We start from the raw sequence: 18,915 nt of genomic DNA on the forward strand, positions 1-18,915 counted from the left end.
ACCTAGTGTAAAAAAAGAATGTAAAATATTCATAATATTTTTTACTGATTACCTGATAATAATTTTACCCATTTCTGCTTCTTAATGTGGCTATGAGGAAATGAAAAACTTCTTTTTTAAAGATTTTACTTATTTATTTAGAGAATGGGTGTGAGCAGGGGGAAGGGCAGAGGGAGAGGGAGAGACAGAATCTCAAGCAGACTCTGCACTGAGTGTGTAGTCGGAAGAGGGGCTCGATCCCACAACCCTGAGATCATGACCTGAGCTGAAATCAAGAGTCAGACTGTGCTACCCAGGCACCCTGAAAATGAAAAATGTCATGTATGGCTTTCATTATATTTCTTTTGGGCAACACTGACTTAAAATTTGGAAAAGTTTTTAAATTTACAAACAGGTCTTGAGCTGGAACTTGAAGGAAAGGAAAATTAGCCTCCAGGAAGCTGAGTGTTGAGTATGGTTTTCAGGGCAGAATTGATGATTTTAGGGGAGTAATGAGTAGACCAGTCTATTTGACAGATACGGTAAATATTAAGAAATTATACTGGAGACAGAGTACTAGACCCAGGTGATAGAGAGCAGGAATGCCAGGCCAAGAAGCTTAGATTTTTTTTCCATGGACAATGTGGTAGGTAATTTTGTTTTTAAAATACAATGATGGGGGTGCCTGGGTGGCTCAGTCATTAAGCATCTGCCTTCGGCTCAGGTCATGATCCTAGGGTCCTGGGATCAAACCCCGCATGGGGGCCCCCTGCTCCGCGGGAAGCCTGCTTCTCCCTCTGCCACTCTCCCTGCTTGTGTTCCCTCTCTCTCTGTGTCTCTCTCTGTCAAATAAATAAAATCTTTATGTGGTATATATACCCAATGGAATATTATGCAGCTGTCAAAAGGAATGAGATCTTGCCATTTGCAACGATGTGGATGGAACTGGAGGGTGTTATGCTGAGTGAAATAAGTCAATCAGAGAAAGACATGGATCATATGACCTCACTGATATGAGGAATTCTTAATCTCAGGAAACAAACTGAGGGTTGCTGGAGTGGTGGGGGGGTGGGAGGGACGGGGTGGCTGGGTGATAGACATTGGGGAGGGTATGTGCTATGGTGAGCGCTGTGAATTGTGCAAGACTGTTGAATCACAGATCTGTACCTCTGAAACAAATAATGTAATATATGTTAAGAAAAAAAAAAGATAGGAGGGGAAGAATGAAGGGGAGTAAATCAGAGGGGGAGACGAACCATGAGAGATGATGGACTCTGAAAAACAAACTGAGGGTTCTAGAGGGGAGGGGGTGGGGGGATGGGTCAGCCTGGTGATGGGTATCAAAGAGGGCACATTCTGTGTGGAGCACTGGGTGTTACGCACAAACGATGAATCATGGAACACTGCATCAAAAACTAATGTTGTAATGTATGGTGATTAACATAATAAAAATTTAAAGTAAAAAAATAGAATCTTTAAAAAAATAAAATAAAATATAATGATGGAGGAAAAAAACAAAAACAAGGTGCCATGAAAACAAGTTTTAATTTGTCACACAATTTAGAAAAACTCAAGATATTTATACTGGTGATTTTGTCTTTGCCCCCTTTTCCCCCACCCCCCACCTTTCTTTTCATGGATAACTGTATATTTATGCAGGCTGAATGGAAAGTGGGTGTCATTAAGACAGTCTCTTCTATGTCTGTCTTTTCTTTCTTTCCCATATCTTGTAGGAGAAGATGCTGTAGAAGAGGAGGCTGAAGAGAACCCCATTGTCTTAGAGTTTCAGCAGGAAAGGGAGGCTTTTTATATAAAGGATCCAAAAAAGGCTCTCCAAGGTTTTTTTGACCGAGAAGGTATGTAAACAGATTCTGACCCTGCCAGTAAAATGTATCCATAGCAGTGTTGTTTTATAGATCTTCAGGGTACTTAGAAATGCTGTGTTTTATCTGCTGTTCTCCTTAATCAGTTCTTACCCTTGTGGTCGATTGCTTCAGGTTTATTTTGAAAATAGTAAAAGTCTTGTTAGTCTTCCCATCTTGGAAAAAAGGGATTGCCTTTTTTTGTGTGTGTGTGTGTGACTCAGCTCATTTTTCTCAAATGATCCTAAACTTGGGTGGTGGGGAGATTGACCTAACTTCTTAAAATTTTTTGTTTCTAATTCATCTGATCTTTTGTAATTCTTACCCTGGATGTCCACTTTATTTGATTTAAAGAATGTTCCCACAGAGCATTGTTTCAATAGAGAGAATATCTGTGTGTGTGTATGAATATATATATGAATTGGTTGCATTCTGCACTTAATGCTTCTAAAAGTTGTGACAGATTAACAGCTTACATCTACAACTAAAGTGTGAAAGCTGCTATATAGCGGACAAAGCTATTTTTAGAGAGTTGATTATTTTGATCTGAGTTTGCTTTTCTTTGCCTCAAGTTCATCCTAATTTTTTTTTTAAGGATTTATTTATTTATTTTAGAGGGAAAGTGAGAGAGCAAGCAGAAGGGTCAGAGGGAGAGAGAGATTTCCTGAAGCATAGTCCCTGATGAGCGTGGAGCACAACACAGGGCTCTGTCCCAGGACCTTGAGATCATGACCTGAGCCGAAATCAAGAGTTGGCCACTTAATTGACTAAGCCAGCCACCCAGGCTCCCCAAGCTCATCTTAATTTTATTATCAGATGATTATCCATAGGAATAAGAAGTGAAATGCTTTGAAATTTAGTGGTCAGTGTGGTATGGGAACTTGATACTCATTATTTAACCTTTCCTCTCTTTTCCCTTTGTCTCAACTAGTAGTTTTCAGATGTTATTAAAATTGTTTTGTCTTTCTTCCTCCCACAGGAGAAGAATTAGAATATGAATTTGATGAACAGGGACATAGCACTTGGCTCTGCAGGGTGAGGTATGTTCTGTTCTCATTAATGTCCATTTCTGAAAATTGGTCAATTTCAGGTTATAGACAACAAACCCAAAGAGTAACTTTAGCCTTATTTTTAGGCTTTTCTTGAATTTGGGCCTTGATAATTTGGCACGTGGGGTGGGATGGGTCAGAGGTCTAAGGAAAAGATTTGAAGTCTGACCTTGGTAAGATAGAACGAGATGAATGGAGAGATTAAAAAGGCATGTCAAAAAATGACTATTATCACAGCATATTAGTTTTTTTCATGAGAATTGGAGCTTAGTACTGTGCTGTGATTCCCTCCAAACCAATACAGATTACCTGTGGATGATTCAACCGGAAAACAACTGGTAGCTGAGGCAATTCATTCAGGAAAGAAAAAAGAAGCAATGATCCAGTGTTCACTGGAAGCTTGTCGAATCCTTGATACTTTGGGATTGCTGCGGCAGGAGGCAGGTATGTGGGAACACTTCTTTTACTTGGAAGAAAGAAAGAAAAGAGAGGGAGGGAGAGAGGGGGGAGAGAGATACAAATAGATCGACAGAGGCAGAAAGAAAAAGAAAGAAGAAAGGAAAATTTAACACAGAAGGCAATAAAATATCTCTTTAGGGGGAAAGTGTAAATTGTCTAGAATTCTGTGAAGTGAAAAGAAAAGATTCCTATCTCAATACCCAAAGGAAGCCATTGTTTATATTCTCCTAGACATTTTTGATGAATATAGATGTGTGTTCAGAACTAGATCCTTTAATAAAAAGCGAACACTCATACACAAATGCATTTACATTACTTATACTCTTTCGTACTTACATTTTTAAAATAAGAATGGATATTATCTATGTGATTGCATTAAATTTATCTCATTTTAAAAACCTGATTATATCATCATTTACTAATAAAGGCTTATGCTATATTTTTGTTTATTCTAAAATCAGTTTTTATTATTGCAAAGTAACTTATGTATAGTTTAAAACTACCAAAGGCTTGGGGCGCCTGGGTGGCTCAGTCATTAAGCATTTGCCTTCCGCTCAGGTCATGGTCCCGGGGTCCTGGGATCGAGCCCTGCACCGGGCTCCCTGCTTGGCGGGAAGCCTGCTTCTCCCTCTCCCACTCCCCCTGCTTGTGTTCCCTCTCTCACTGTGTCTCTCTCTGTCAAATAAATAAATAAAATCTAAAAACAAAACAAAAAAACTACCAAAGGCTTATAACAAAATATACCTATTCCTTGCCCTGCCCCTCCTCAGTCTTCAACCTTAGAAGGAAGGCTTTTTAACTCTTTCAGTTACTCCTTTTGGCATTTAAAAATATCCATATTTCCAAAAAGGAAGGGTATGCTACTTTATTTTGAGTCATTTATTTTATTTTATTTTTGTTTATTTATTTTTATTTAAATTCACTTAACATACAATGTATTATTAGTTTCAGAGGTAGAGGTCAGTGATCCATCAGTCTTATATAATACCCAGTGCTCATTACATTACTCACCCTCCTTAATGTCCACCCAGTTACCCTATCCCCCCAACCCCCTCCCTCCAGCAATCCTCATTTTGTTTCCTATGATTAAGAGTCTCTTACGGGTTGTCTCCCTCTCTGATTTTGTCATTTTATTTTTTCCTCTCTTTCCCTATGCTCCTCTGTTTTGTTTCTTAAATTCCACATATGAGTGAGATCATATGATAATTGTCTTTCTCTGATTGACTTACTTCGCTTAGCATAATACTCTAGTTCCCTCCATGTTGTTGCAAATAGCAAGATTTTATTTTTGATGGCTGAGTAGTATTTTCATTGTATATATATAGAGATATATATATATCTCTATATCTATACCACATCTTCTTTATCCATTCATCTGTTGATGGACATCTGGGCTCTTTCCATAGTTTGGCCATTGTGGACATTGCTGCTATAAACATTGGGGTGCAGGTGCCCCTTCGGATCACTACATTTGTATCTTTGGGGTAAATCCCTAGTAGTGCAATTGCTGGGTCATAGGGTAGCTCTATTTTCAACTTTTTGAGGAACCTCCACACTGTTTTCCAGAGTGGCTGCACCAGCTTGCATTCCCACCAACAGAGTAAGAGGGTTTCTCTTTCTCTGCATCCTCACCAACATCTGGCATTTCCTGACTTGTTAATTTTGGCCATTCTGACTGGTCTGACTGGTGTATCTCATTGAGGTTTTGATTTGTATTTCCCTGATGCTGAGTGATGTTAAGCACTTTTTCATGTGTCTGTTGGCCATTTGTATGTCTTTTTTTTTTTAAGATTTTATTTATTTGACAGAGAGAGAGAGCATGCATGCACACCAACAGGGGGAGGGGCAGAGGCAGAAGGAGAAGCAGGCTGCCCGTTGAGCAGGGAGCCTGACGCGGGGCTCGATCCCAGGACCCTGGGATCATGAACTGAGCTGAAGGCAGATGCTCGTTCCATTGATCTATAAGTCTGTTTTTGTGTCAGTACCATACTGTCTTGATGACTACAGCTTTGTAATAGAGCTTGAAGTCCAGAATTGTGATACCACCAGCTTTGGTTTTCTTTTTCTATTCCTCTGGCTATTCAGGGTCTTTTCTGGTTCCATACAAATTTTAGGATTATTTGTTCCAGCCCTGTGAAAAAAGTTGATGGTATTTTGATAGGGATTGTATTGAATGTATAGATTGCTCTAGGTAGCATAGACATTTTAACAATATTTATTCTTCCAATCCATGAGCGTGGAACGTTTTTCCATTTCTTTCTGTCTTCCTCAATTTCTTTCATGGGTGTTCTATAGTTTTCTGAGTACAGGTCTTTTGCCTCTTGGTTACGTTTATTCCTAGGTATCTTAGGTTTTGGGTGCAATTGTAAATGGGATCAACTCCTTAATTTCTCTCTTCTGTCTCATTGGTGTATAGAAATGCTGATTTCTTGTGCATTGATTTTATATCCTGTGACATTGCTGAATTCCTGTACGATTTCTAGCAATTTTGGGGTGCAGTCTTTTGGGTTTTCCACATAGAGTATCATGCCATCTGCAAAGAGTGAGAGTTAGACTTGTTCTTTGGTGATGATTCAGGTGCCTTTTATTCTTACTGTTTTCTGATTGCTGAGGCCAGGACTTTTGGTACTATGTTGAACAACAGAGAATGATATTTGCTGTGGGCTTTTCTGTAGATGGCTTTTATGATATTGAGGTATGTTCCCTCTATCCCTACACTGTGAAGAGTTTTAATCAAGAAAGGATGCTGTACTTTGTCAAATGCTTTTTCTGCATCTATTGAGAGGTTCATATGGTTCTTGTCCTTTTATTTATGTAGTGTATCACATTGATTGATTTGTGGATGATGATCCACCCTTGCAGTCCAGGAATAAATCCTACTTGGTCATGGTGAATAATCCTTTTAATGTACTGTTGGATGCTATTGGCTAGTATCTTGGTGAGAATTTTTGCATCCACCTTCATCAGGGATATTGGTCTGTAATTCTCTTTTTTGGTGGGATCTTTGTTTGGTTTGGGGATCAAGGTAGTGCTGGCCTCATAGAGTTTGGAAATTTTCCTTTCATTTCTATTTTTTTGAAATTACTTGAGAAGAGTAAGTATTAATTCTTCTTTAAATGTTTGTTAGAATTTCTCTGGGAAGCCGTCCGGTCCTGGACTCTTGTTTCTTAGGAGATTTTTGATTACAGCTTCAGTTTCCTTGCTGGTTATGGGTCTTTTCAGTTTTTTATTTCCTCCTGTTTCAGTTTTGGTAGTTTAAGAATTAATTAATTAATTAATTAATTAATAGATTTTATTTATCTGAGAGAGAGGGAGAACACAGAGGGAGAGTGAGAGGGAGAAGCAGACTCCCTGCTGAGCGGAGAGCCTGACGTGGCACTCAATCCCAGGACCCTGGGATCATGACCCAAGCTGAAGGCAGACCCTTAATCGACTGAGCCACCCAGGTGCCCTCAGATTTGGTATTTTATACGTCTCTAGGAATGCATCCATTTCTTCCAGATTGCCTAGTTTGTTGGCATATAGTTGCTCATAATATGTTCTTAAAATTGTTCGTATTTCTTTGATGTTGGTTGTGATCTCTCTTCTTTCATTCATGATTTTATTTATTTGGGTCCTTTCTCTTTTCTTTTTGTCAAGTCTGGCCAGGGGTTTATTGATTTTATTCTTTCAGAGAACCAGCTCCTAGTTTTGTTGATCTGTTGATCTCTTCTACTGTTCTTTTGGTTTCTATTTCATTGACTTCTGCTCTAATCTTTATTAATTCTCTTCTGCTGCGTTTAGGCTTTAGTTGCTGCTCTTTCTCCAGCTCCTTTAGGTGTAAGGTTAGGTTGTATTTCTTGTTTCTTGAGAAAGGCTTGTGTTGCTATATATACTTCTCTCTCAGGACCATGTTTGCTGCATCCCAAAGGTTTTGAACAGTTGTATTTTCATTTTCATTTGTTTCCATGAATTTTTAAAATTCTTCTTTAATTCTTTAGTAGGATGCTCTTCAGCCTCTACGTATTTGAGTTCTTTCCAGATTTCCTCTTGTGATTAAGTTCCAGTTTCAAAGCATTGTGGTCTGAAAATATGCAGGGGATGATCCCAATCTTTTGGTATCATTGAGACCTGATTTGTAACCCAGTATGGATCTATTCTGGAGAAAGTTCCATGTGCACTCTAAAAGAATGTGTGTTCTGTTGCTTTAGGATGGAATGTTCTGAATATATCTGTAAAGTCCATCTGTTCCAGTGTGTCATTCACTTGTTTCCTTGTTGATCTTCTGCTTAGATGATCTGTCCATTGCATTGAGGGGGGTGTTAAAGTCCCCTACTATTATTATATCATTATTATTTTTTAAAGATTTTATTTATTTATTTGACAGAGAGAGACCCAGCGAGAGAGGGAACACAAGCAGGGGGAGTGGGAGAGGGAGAAGCAGGCTTCCCACGGAGCAGGGAACCCAATGTGGGGCTCGATTCCAGGACCCTGGGATCATGACCTGAGCCAAAAGCAGACATCTAATGACTGAGCTACCCAGGTGCCCCTTATTGTATCATTATTGATGTGTTTCTTTAATTTTGTTATTAATTGGCTTATAGTAATTGGCTGCTCCCATGTTAGGGGCATAAATATATACAGTTAGATCTTTTTGTTGAATGGATCCTTTAATTATGACATAGTGTCCTTCCTCATCTCCAATTACAGTCTTTGGTTTAACGTCTAATTTGTCTGATATAAGGATTGCCACCTCAGCTTTCTTTTGATGTCCATTAGCATGATAAATGGTTTTATACCCCCCTCACTTTATTTATTTATTTATTTTAAAGATTTATTTGTCAGATAGAGCGAGAGAGCAGAAGCAGAGGGAGCGGCAGGCAGAGGAAGAGGGAGAAGTAGGCTCTCCACTGAGCAGGGAGCCCGATGTGGGACTCGATCCCAGGACCCTGGGATCATGACCTGAGCCAAAGGTAGACACTTAACCAGCTGAGCCACCCAGGTGCCCCTCCACTCCCTCACTTTAAATCTGGAGGTGTCTTTGGGTCTAAAATGAGGCTCTGGCAGACAGCATATTGATGGGTCTTACTTTTTTATCCAGTCTGGTTCCCTGTGTCTTTTGATTGGGGCATTTAGCACATTTACATTCAGAGTAACTGTTGAAATATATGAATTTAGTGTCATTGTATTACCGGTAAAGTCACTGTTTCTATATATTGTCTCTGTTCTTTCTGATCTGTGTTACTTTTGGGCTCTCTCTTTGCTTAAAGGATCCCCTTTAATGTTTTTTGCAGGGCTAGTTTAGTGATCACAAATTCTTTTAGTTTGTCCTGGAAGCTTTTTATCTCTCCTTCTATTTTGAATGACATCTTAGCTGGATAAAATACTCTTGGCTGCTTATTTTTCTCATTTAGAACCCTGAATATATCATGCCAATCCTTTCTGGCCTGCCAGGTCTCTATGGATAGGTCTGCTGCTAGTCTAATGTTTCTACCCTTGTAGGTTATGGACCTCTTGTCCCGAGCTGCTTTCATTATTTTCTCTTTGTCTCAGATTTGCAAGTTTCACTATTATATGTTGGGGTGTTGGCCTATTTTCATTGATTTTGAGGGGGGTTCTCTTTGCCTCCTGGACTTGAATGCCTGTTTCCTTCCCCAGGTTAGGGATGTTTTCTGCTATAATTTGCTCTAGTATATCTTCTGCATCCGGCTTCTCTTTCCTCTTCTTCTGGGATCCCAATTATTCTAATATTGTTTCGCCGTATGGTATCGCTTATCTCTTGAATTCTTTCTTCATGATTCAGTAGTTCTTTACCTCTTTTTCTTAGCTTCTTTATTCTCCATAATTTTGTCTTCTACATCACTAATTCTCTCCTCTGCCTAATTTATCCTAGCAGTTAGAGCCTCTATTTTTTTTTTAAAGATTTTATTTATTTATTTGACAGAGACACAGCGAAAGAGGGAACACAAGCACGGGGAGTGGGAGAGGGAGAAGCAGGCTTCCTGCAGAGCAGGGAGCCCAATGCGGGGGCTCCATCCCAGGACCCTGGGATCATGACCTGAGCTGAAGGCAGATGCCCAACAACTGAGCCACCCAGGTGCCCCAGAGCCTCAATTTTTAATTGCATCTCATTAATAGCCTTTTTTATTTTGACTTGATTAGATTTTAGTTCTTTTATTACTCCAGAAAGGGATTCTATAGTGTCTTCTATGCTTTTTTCAAGCCCAGCAAAGTATCTTTATAATCGTTATTCTGAACTCAGTTGGGACATCTTACTTATATCCATACTGATTAGGTCCCTGGCAGTCAGTACTGCTTCTTGTTCTCTTTTTTGAGGCTAGTTTTTCCATCTTGTCATTCTGTCCAGAGAAAAATAGATGAATGAGAGAACAAAATACTAAAATGGCAACAACGACCCCAGAGAAATATACACTAAACAAGTCAGAAGAGGCCCGACACCGGAAAAAAAAAAAAGAGAATATAATCAGACAGGTGAACAGAATAGAGCAATACACTGGATCCTCTGTGTGTTTTGGTCTGTTTGTTAGAAAACTAGACCCCAAAATTGTAAAGAAAGATAAACCTATATATATACAAAATTAAAATTAAATACAATGAAAGGATAGAATGTAACTGTAAAAATGAAAATTAAAAAAGATTTAAAAAGAAAAAGAGTTGATGAAATCAGAAATTGGTTGAAAAAGAAAAGAGAAAAAAAATTAAAATTGAAAGAATCGTAGGGGGAAAAAAAGCCATGAATTCTATATACTACTTTCGCCTAGTGCTGGAGTTTTGCAGTTACCTATGATCAGTAAACTTGGTTTTAGCCAATGTTCTTGCTGATCTTCTCAGGGAGGGGCCTGTTGTGTTGATTCTCAAGTGTCTGTGCCCCGGCAGAACTGTACCGCCCTTGCCAGGGGGCCAGGCTAAGTAATCTGCTCCAGATTGCTCTGTGTGGCTTTTGTTCCCTGAAGGCTTCCGTGCCACTTTAGAGGATGAGAATGAAAATGGCAGCCTCCCAGTCTCCAACCCCAGAGCTGACAGCTGGGGCCCTACTCCTCAGTGGGCCCTTAGGGAAGAGCAGTCAATCACTCCTGTCTCCCTGGTCTTCGTTTATACTCCATGCTCACCTAGCAGGTGACGGATTGTTTCTATTATCAGACATGTGGCCTCCTTTCAATTCTCCAAACCCTGAAGACTCCTGCAGTGTGTGCTCCTGGTGCTCCTCCCAGGGGATGAAGAGCGGGTCTCGCCACAGTTCTGCCACTTGCTGGGCCCCTGTTCAGTTGCTTGACTGTGCTGCAGTTCACGGTTTATGGCAACCTGAGCTAAGAGCCCACTCCTGTGCACGCTGATTGCCCCCGGCTTCCCAGCTCCAATGCCTGGGAACTCTGACACACTCAGGCACCCCCCGTCTTCCTGTGACCCTGGAGATCCTGAGACCACAGTGTCCCAGCTAGGGTCCCGCCCCCACTTAGCCACCTGAGTGATGTCCCTCACCAGAGCAGACTTCTAAATGTGCTAAATGTTTTGTGCTCTGCTGCTGTATCACTTTCTGGTTCCGGCTTACGGAGGCTCCCTTCCCCCATGGTTTATCTTCTGATATATTGCCTCAGATTCACTTCTCCGAACCTCCTACCTTGCAGAAAGTCGTCGCTTTTCTGTTTGTAGAATTGCAGCTATTTTCTTAGATTTTTGGTTGAGTTCACAGGTGTTCAGAATGATTTGATAGCTGTCTAGCTATCAAATTGCAGGGACCAGACGAAACTAAGGTCTCCTACTCCTACGCCATCTTGTGTTACTGACTTTGAGTCATGTATTTTAAAACATTATCTACTGACTTAAATTAGTACTTAGTATTTACATGATTACGTTTATGCAAATATTAGTCGCAACTGAGCAGTTTTTTCTTTTTGTTTTTCCTAAAGTAAATAATTGTGTTTGTTTTTCATGTGTTTGGATTTTATAGCTCTTGGTCATTCTTCTCTCACCTTTTAATAGCCTTTCAGTATATTTTTCCACATGGTCAGTCACATTCAGTATTAATTGATCAGTTCTGACTCTTTTGAAAACATTTCTCCTGAAGAGCACTATTCTTTTAGGGCTTATTGCTCTCTAGACTTGCTGCAGGACTGACACCTGGGTGGCTCAGTCGGTTAAGCATCTGCCTTTGACTCATGTCATGATCCTGGGGTCCTGGGATTGAGTCCTGCATCGGGCTCCTTGCTCAGTGGGGAGCCTGCTTCTCCCTCTGCCTGCTGCTCTCCCTGCTTATGCTCTCTCTCTCTCTCTCTCTGAAAAATAAATAAATAAAATCTTAAAAAAAAAAGTTGATACAATAGTAGAGGGCATGGATGATGATAGTTTTCAGTGGATTTCACATCTTTCATTTTTCTTGGTCTACTCTCTTGTTTTGGTGGACATCCTCTAGTGGATTCCTGAGAAAGGATGTATAGCAAGTAAACTTTATAAATTCTCCATTCTGAAAATATAATTATGTTAGCTTTACTCTCAGTTAATAGTTTGGCTGGGAGTAGAATTCTAAATTGGAAACAATTTCCTTCACAACTTTGAAGGTATTACTCTTATCACCTATATCCAGTGTTGCTCTCGTAGTCCAAAACTGTTCAGAATCCTGATCAATTATGTCATTTTTCTCCCCTCTCACTAGAAGTTTGTTAGAGTTACCCTTTGTTCTCAAGGTTCTGAAACTTAACTATGATGTACCTTTCTGTTAGCCTATTTTCATCCATTTTTCTAGGTACTTATTGGGTCCTTTGGTCTGGAAATCCTTTTTTTTTTTTAAGATTTTATTTATCCATTTTAGAGAGAGTGAGCAGGGTGGGGGAGGAGCAGAGGGAGAGAATCCAAAGCAGACTCTGCTGAGCCTGGAGCCTGACTTGGGGCTTGATCCCATGACTCATGAGATCATAACCTGAGCTGAAGTGAAGAGCTGAAGTGAAGAGCTGGAGGCTCAACCAACTGAGCCACCCAGGCGCCCCTGATCTGGAAATCTTTGACAGTTCAGGAACATTTCTGGAATTATGCCATTAATCATTCCATCCCTCTCTGGGATTTTATTTAGATATTGAACATTTTAGACTGACCGTCTCAAGTTTCTTTTTTTTTTAAAGATTTTATTTATTTATTTGACAGAGACACAGGAACACAAGCAGGGGGAGTGGGAGAGGGAGAAGTAGGCTTCCCGCTGAGCAGGGAGCCTGACGCGGGGCTCGATTCCAGGACCCTGGGATCATGACCTGAGCAGAAGGCAGATACTTAATGACTGAGCCACCCAGGTGCCGCTTTTCTTTGCTTTTTTATCTCTATATCTTTTTGTTCTTTCTGGGAGATTTCTGCAGCTTTATCTTTCTGTCTCTATTTTGCTATCAAGATTTTAATTTCCAAGGCTCATTTTTGTCCTCGAATATTCATTTTTTTAAAGATTTAATTTATTTATCAGAGAGAGAGAGCATGTGCCCATGAGAGCACAAGTCGAGGGAGGGGCAGAGGGGGGGAGAGAGAATCTGAAGCAGACTCCATGGGGAAGCATAGCCTGACACAGGACTCAGTCTCACGATGCTGAGATCATGACCTAAGCCAAAATCAAGTCTCATGCTTAACCAACTAAACCCCCAGGCACCCCTGAATATTCATTTTTAAAAACGTAATATGCTATTGTTGTCTCATGGATTGTAAGTATCTGGTCTCACTGCTAATCTGTGCTGTCCAGGTTGCCTTTTCTTTTTGTTTGTGTGGTCTCTATTCTGCACGTTAGAGGTGTTTCTCAGTGGTGTAGTCCTTGGTTGTAGATTCTTATTTGGGGACAAAAAAGGTGATTGACAGCTTGGATTATATAGGTGGGACTTACTAACTTTGAGCAACAATATGGAATGATGTTGGTGGTCCTTTTGTTGGGGGACTCCTCATTTAAATATCCTTAGGTTTTTCCTCTTCTGCAGGCAGGATTCCTCAGAGAATATTCTTCCAGTCTCCTGTGTGAAATTTCTAGAGCTAAAATGCTGGAAGATGGCCAAGCAGATTCTCAATATTCACCTATTTTCAGGATAGTACCATTTTTAGAATATAGTACCCATGCCCTCAACTCAACTGGTCAGTCCACAATGTAAAGACTTTCTGTCTTACCCTTTCTGGAGATTAACTTCTGGATTTTTTCTGGGGATGGGAAGGAGGTAAGTAGTCAGGGAAGAGGGTCTGTTTCTCAACCAGCTTTTACTCTTGTCTGCTTATTTTAGCACTACTAACCATCCCCAGTTCCAGATCCTTTTGTAGATTCTGCAGTATCATCAGATTGATTCTCGGCTTTCCTCATGATTGGTTTAGGATTCATCTTTTTTAGTTCTGCTAATTTAGTTTCCACTTGTCTGTCTACTTTCTAATTTCTAAAAATTTGGTGTTGCTATCCCTTCTCCCATTCTCCCTGTCTTTGTAGATTTAGAATTTTTGTTTATTTATTTTTTAAGTAAGCTCTTTACCCAATATGGGACTCAAACTCACAACCCTGAGATCAGGAGTTGCATGCTCTACCAACTGAGCCAGCCAGCTGCCCCAGTAGATTAGTGTTGTGTTTTATTTATTTATTTATTTATTCATTTATTTATTTATCCATTTATTTTTAGATTAATGTTTTTTATTTTTTTATTTTTTAAGATTTTATTTTATTTGAGACAGAGAACAAACAGAAGGAGCGACAGGCAGAGGGAGAAGCAGGCTCCTCGCTGAGCAAGCAGCCTGATGTGGGACTCGATCTCAGGACCCTGGGATCATGACCTGAGCCGAAGGCAGACGCTTGACTGACTGAGCCACCCAAGCATCCCTAGATTAATGTTTTTTAAAAAAAATCTTTTTACTTCAGCTTTAGTGGGATATGGGGAAAGAATGAAATTAGATATGTATGTTCAGTGTACCATCTTAACTTGGAAATTACGAAGTTTATATTAATAAGGACTGCTTTGGTTGTAAATAATAGAAACCCAATTCAACTAGCTTAGTGAGAAAAGTTATTGGCTCCAGAGCCTGGGAAGAGTAGTTTACAGGATTGAAGGAAGAAGTGCATGAACCAGGACCTTAAGTTCTGGTCCTATCAAACCAGAACTCTCAGTAACACCAGGACACTATAAAACTGTATATGTGTATCCGTGTGATCTGTTTCATGAGCGCATGGTTTTATTTTACAGATAGATTCTTATCCTGTGTGGAAAAGCTGGCTGCTTACAGAATTTATATCTTCCCTCTTTCATAACCTCATTGGAAAAAGAGCCCTTTTCCCCTTATATCTAAATATAAATATGGGGATTCTTACTGATTGGCTTTGGTCACTTGACTACCCCTAACCCAGATGGAATGGGGGAGGAGTTTTCTAGAAGAAAAGGCGTACATTTACCAGAACAAGGGGAGTAAGATGGCATAGGGTCAAAAAAAAGATAGCTACCATAGTCCCCTCTTGATGAGCTTTCCAGATTTTTCACTGTTATAAACAATGTTGCATTGATATCTGTAGGATAAATTCCTATAAGTGGAATTGCTGGGTCAATTGGATTTTTAGTATTGACAGATGTTGTAAATTTGATCATCAAAAAGATTGTATCAGTGTACATTCCCACCAACTGTTTGAGAGTCCATTTCCCCATACTGTTGCCAAATTGAGCATTATTAATCTTTTCATGTTTTTTCTAGTCTATAGGTAAGAAGTGGTATCTCATTATTTTAATTTGTGTTTTTTATTTTATTATTATTTTTTATAAGAGTTGAGGATACTATGGCTTGCCCATGTCCTCTTTTTTTTTTTAAGATTTTATTTATTTATTTGACAGAGAGAGACACAGCGAGAGAGGGAACACAAGCAGGGGGAGTGGGGGAGGGAGAAGCAGGCTTCTCGCGGAGCAGGGAGCCCGATGTGGGTCTCGATCCCAGGACTCTGGGATCATGACCTGAGCCGAAGGCAGACGCTTAACGACTGAGCCACCCAGGTGCCCCTTAATTTGTATTTTTTAATTATTAAAAAGTGTTGAAAATCTTTAAAAATTTTTTTGGCCATATATGTTTCTTTTTCTGTTAACGGCTTTCATTATCCTTTTAAAAATTTTTGGATTATTGGCCTTTTCCTTGTTTATCTTTTTCCTTTTTTACATATTGATTTTTGAGAACTTCTTGCTCATTAAATAAATTAGCCCTTTGTTTTAATTCTTTTATTGTGGTAAAATATACATAACACAAAATTTACCATTGTAACCATTAAGTGTATTAAATACATTAACATTGCTGTGCAACCATCACTACTATCTGTCTCAGAAGTTTCTTATTTTCCCATATTGAAACTTTGTACCCACTGGACACTAACTTTTCATTCTTCCTTCTCCCCAGCCCCTGGTAATTACCATCCTACCTTCTGTCTCTGAATTGAGCTACTCTAGTTATTTCACTTAGCATAATGTCTTCCAGGTTTAACTCTTTGTTTTTATATGTAGTTTGACAGCTTGTTGAGTCTTGAAATAATTGATGGTGATATCTTAAGCTGCTTACCTACTTGTCTTCTTTTTCTTTAAACTCATTTAATTACCATTTATTTTATCTCCTAGTATCTCGGAAAAGGAAAGCCAAGAACTGGGAGGATGAAGACTTTTATGATAGTGATGATGACACGTTTCTTGATCGGACTGGCCTGGTTGAAAAGAAGCGTCTGAACCGAATGAAGAAAGCTGGGAAGATTGATGAGAAGCCAGAGACCTTTGAATCATTGGCAAGTTTTATTTATAGAAGTAGCTGTGGTAGTTTAATTTTTAAATAAAATAATGTATTATTCAAATTTGTTTTATAATTATAATTTTTAAAGCAGTAGCATTGAAATTTGGTACTGAAGTATAGCTTTCTTGATCTGTAAATTTGATAGTAACAACCAGTCTTAACTCAAGTTGGAAAAAGTTTGGCTTGCTGCTAGAGCCAAAAATGAAAGAGCATTCTTTGGATATGATGTTAATCCTACAAAAAGAAAGGAAAAAGTTTCAAATTCGGCCATTCTGAGGTGGAATCAACTTTAGACTTCTGGCAGTCAAGAATTGTGAAAGGAATTTTGAGGAGTATAGTTCAGTAATAGTCTTAAACTATATATCCTTCATGAAATCATCATAAGATAGCATGTGTTTTCACTATATTAAGTAGTATTCAGAGCTTTAAAATATTACCCAGCATCTGTTTTTTTGATTCATCAATGAGAACAAATGCCTTGAGTTCTTTTGAGTAACGTCAAGTCTGTGTTCTATACATTCATTCTGTTTAATTTTGAGTTAATTCAGAAGTTAACTCACTTCAAATTAAATAAACACATGAAAATTGTTAACTCCATAAGATGCAGATTTAACTGGAATTCTGAATGACTCCTCTTAAACCTGTAACAATTATGAAAATAAGAGGAAGATGACAGAAAAGCTACCATATTTTGAAAGAAGAAAAACATTTGCTAACCCTGTTAATTTGGGTATTACAGGTTGCAAAGTTAAATGATGCTGAAAAGGAACTCTCTGAGATTTCTGAGAAACTGAAAGCCTCAAGCAAAGGTAAGTTAATGACCCATTAAACAAGTATGTATTGGGCATCTACCATATGTAGTGCTCTCTGCCAGCACTGAGCCTAGTTAATAAGATATACAGAACATGGAGTCTTTCTAAGGAGCAACATAGCATCTTGGAACTAGAAAGAACATTATAAGTTATTTGTTTTAAACTCTTTAGGTAATAGATGAGGAAAATGAAGCCCATTGAGGCAGAATGATGTCCCAAGGTCTTCAAGCTATAACCTGTTTTCTTATTCCTTTTTTTTTTTTAAGATTTTATTTATTTGACAGAGAGAGATACAGTTAGAGAGGGAATACAAGCAGGGGGAGTGGGAGAGGGAGAAACAGGCTTCCCGCCGAGCAGGGAGCCCAATGCAGGGCTCGATCCCAGGACCCTGGGATCATGACCTGAGCCAAAGGCAGACACTTAACTGACTGAGCCACCCAGGCGTCCCTGTTTTCTTATTTCTGATATGAGTAATGTCCTCTGCCCAACTTTATGTTAGTGACTTAAAAAAAAAAAATTTATTTATTTATTTGAGAGGGATAGAGTGTGCAATGTGGGGGGAGGGCAGAGGGAGAGAGAGCGAATCCCAAGCAGACTCCCTGCTGAGTGTGGAGCCTGACACAGGGCTTGATCTCATGACCCTGAGATCATGACCTGAGCTGAGATCAAGAGTTGGACGCTTAACTGACTGAGCCACCCAGGCGCCCCTGTTAGTGACTTTTCTATGGAAACTTTGACTGAATTTTAAAATATTTGAGGCCAATTTTCTGAATATATATTATCCCTTTCTTGGACAGCTCTGTCAGAGTCACCATCTCAAGACTCTTTAGATGCATTTATGTCAGAAATGAAATCAGGGAATGCATTGGATGGTGTGTCCCGGAAGAAACTTCACCTGAGAACTTTTGAACTGAGGAAAGAACAACAGAGACTTAAAGGGTTGATAAAAATTGTAAAGCCAGCAGAGATTCCAGAGCTGAAAAAGTAAGTCTTAGTTACAACTTGAAATTTTAAATAAGCATGTTTGCATAGATAACATTTTAATTATATCGTTGTTTTCTTAGATAATCATTACAAAATAGAAATAGAATGTAAGAAATCCTTTAAAGCACAGGAGGCAGTGATTTCATATAGTCAAAACCATTTCATTTGTGAAATATAGACTGCTGCAGGACTTTTAGAGAAAACTATATTGATTCCTGTTTCATTGGAAGGCTCTGAATTTTTTTTTTTTTAAGATTTTATTTATTTATCTGACAGAGAGAGTGAGAGAGCACAAGCAGGGGGAGCGGCAGAGGGAGAGGGAGAAACAGGCTTTCTGCTGAGCAGGGAGAGTGATGCAGGGCACGGTCCCAGGACCCTGGGATCATGACCTGAGACGAAAGCAGATGCTTAACAGATTGAGCCACCCAGGCGCCCCAAGGCTCTGAATTTTTTACTTAATCTTTTTTTTTTAAGATTTTATTTATTTATTCATGAGAGAGAGAGAGAGAGGCATAGGCAGAGGGAGAAGCAGGCTCCCTGCTGAGCAAGGAGCCCGATGTGGGACTCGATCCCAGGACCCTGGGATCATGACCTGAGCCAAAGGCAGACGCTCAACCGACTGAGCCACCCAGGTAACCCCCCCTCACCTTTTTGAAAGATTTTATTTATTGAATTTTTTACTTAATCTTTTAATGCAGAGTGAACTTCTTTAAAGAGAAACATGCCAAAAGGCTAATTTCCATAATATATAAAGACCTTTGCATAAGTAGACCACCATATACCAAAGAGAAAAATGGGAAAGGGGTATCAACCGGCAGGCCACTGAAAAAGAAATACAAATGGCTCTTAACCATGTAAAAAAAATGCTCAGTCTTGCTTGTAAGAGAAATACAAATATAATAATGTAATACCATTTTTTAATCTATGATTTTAAAACCACAGATGAAAAGATATGAGTGCAGATTATTTTAGCACCTGATTTGTAATTCCTAAGAACCAGTTGACAATTTTAATATATTTAAATAC

The 18,915-nt window shown here is 39.2% G+C and overlaps 1 protein-coding gene across 1 annotated transcript in view; it reads left to right on the plus strand.

Annotated features, from left to right (window-relative positions):
* SLC4A1AP (solute carrier family 4 member 1 adaptor protein) overlaps positions 1–18,915 on the plus strand; it is a 33,969-nt gene that overhangs the window by 2,029 nt on the left and 13,025 nt on the right. The window contains exons 3-8 of the mRNA XM_028099356.2: positions 1,713–1,835; positions 2,821–2,881; positions 3,195–3,334; positions 15,928–16,088; positions 16,833–16,902; positions 17,703–17,889. Of these exons, the coding sequence (XP_027955157.1) occupies positions 1,713–1,835; positions 2,821–2,881; positions 3,195–3,334; positions 15,928–16,088; positions 16,833–16,902; positions 17,703–17,889 (742 nt within the window). The remainder of the gene's footprint in view (positions 1–1,712; positions 1,836–2,820; positions 2,882–3,194; positions 3,335–15,927; positions 16,089–16,832; positions 16,903–17,702; positions 17,890–18,915) is intronic.

This window comes from Eumetopias jubatus, unplaced genomic scaffold, assembly GCF_037043125.1.
Source record: "Eumetopias jubatus isolate StellerSeaLion01/CBP00866 unplaced genomic scaffold, mEumJub1_p1.0 scaffold_9, whole genome shotgun sequence".
NCBI classification, from domain to species: domain Eukaryota; kingdom Metazoa; phylum Chordata; class Mammalia; order Carnivora; family Otariidae; genus Eumetopias; species Eumetopias jubatus.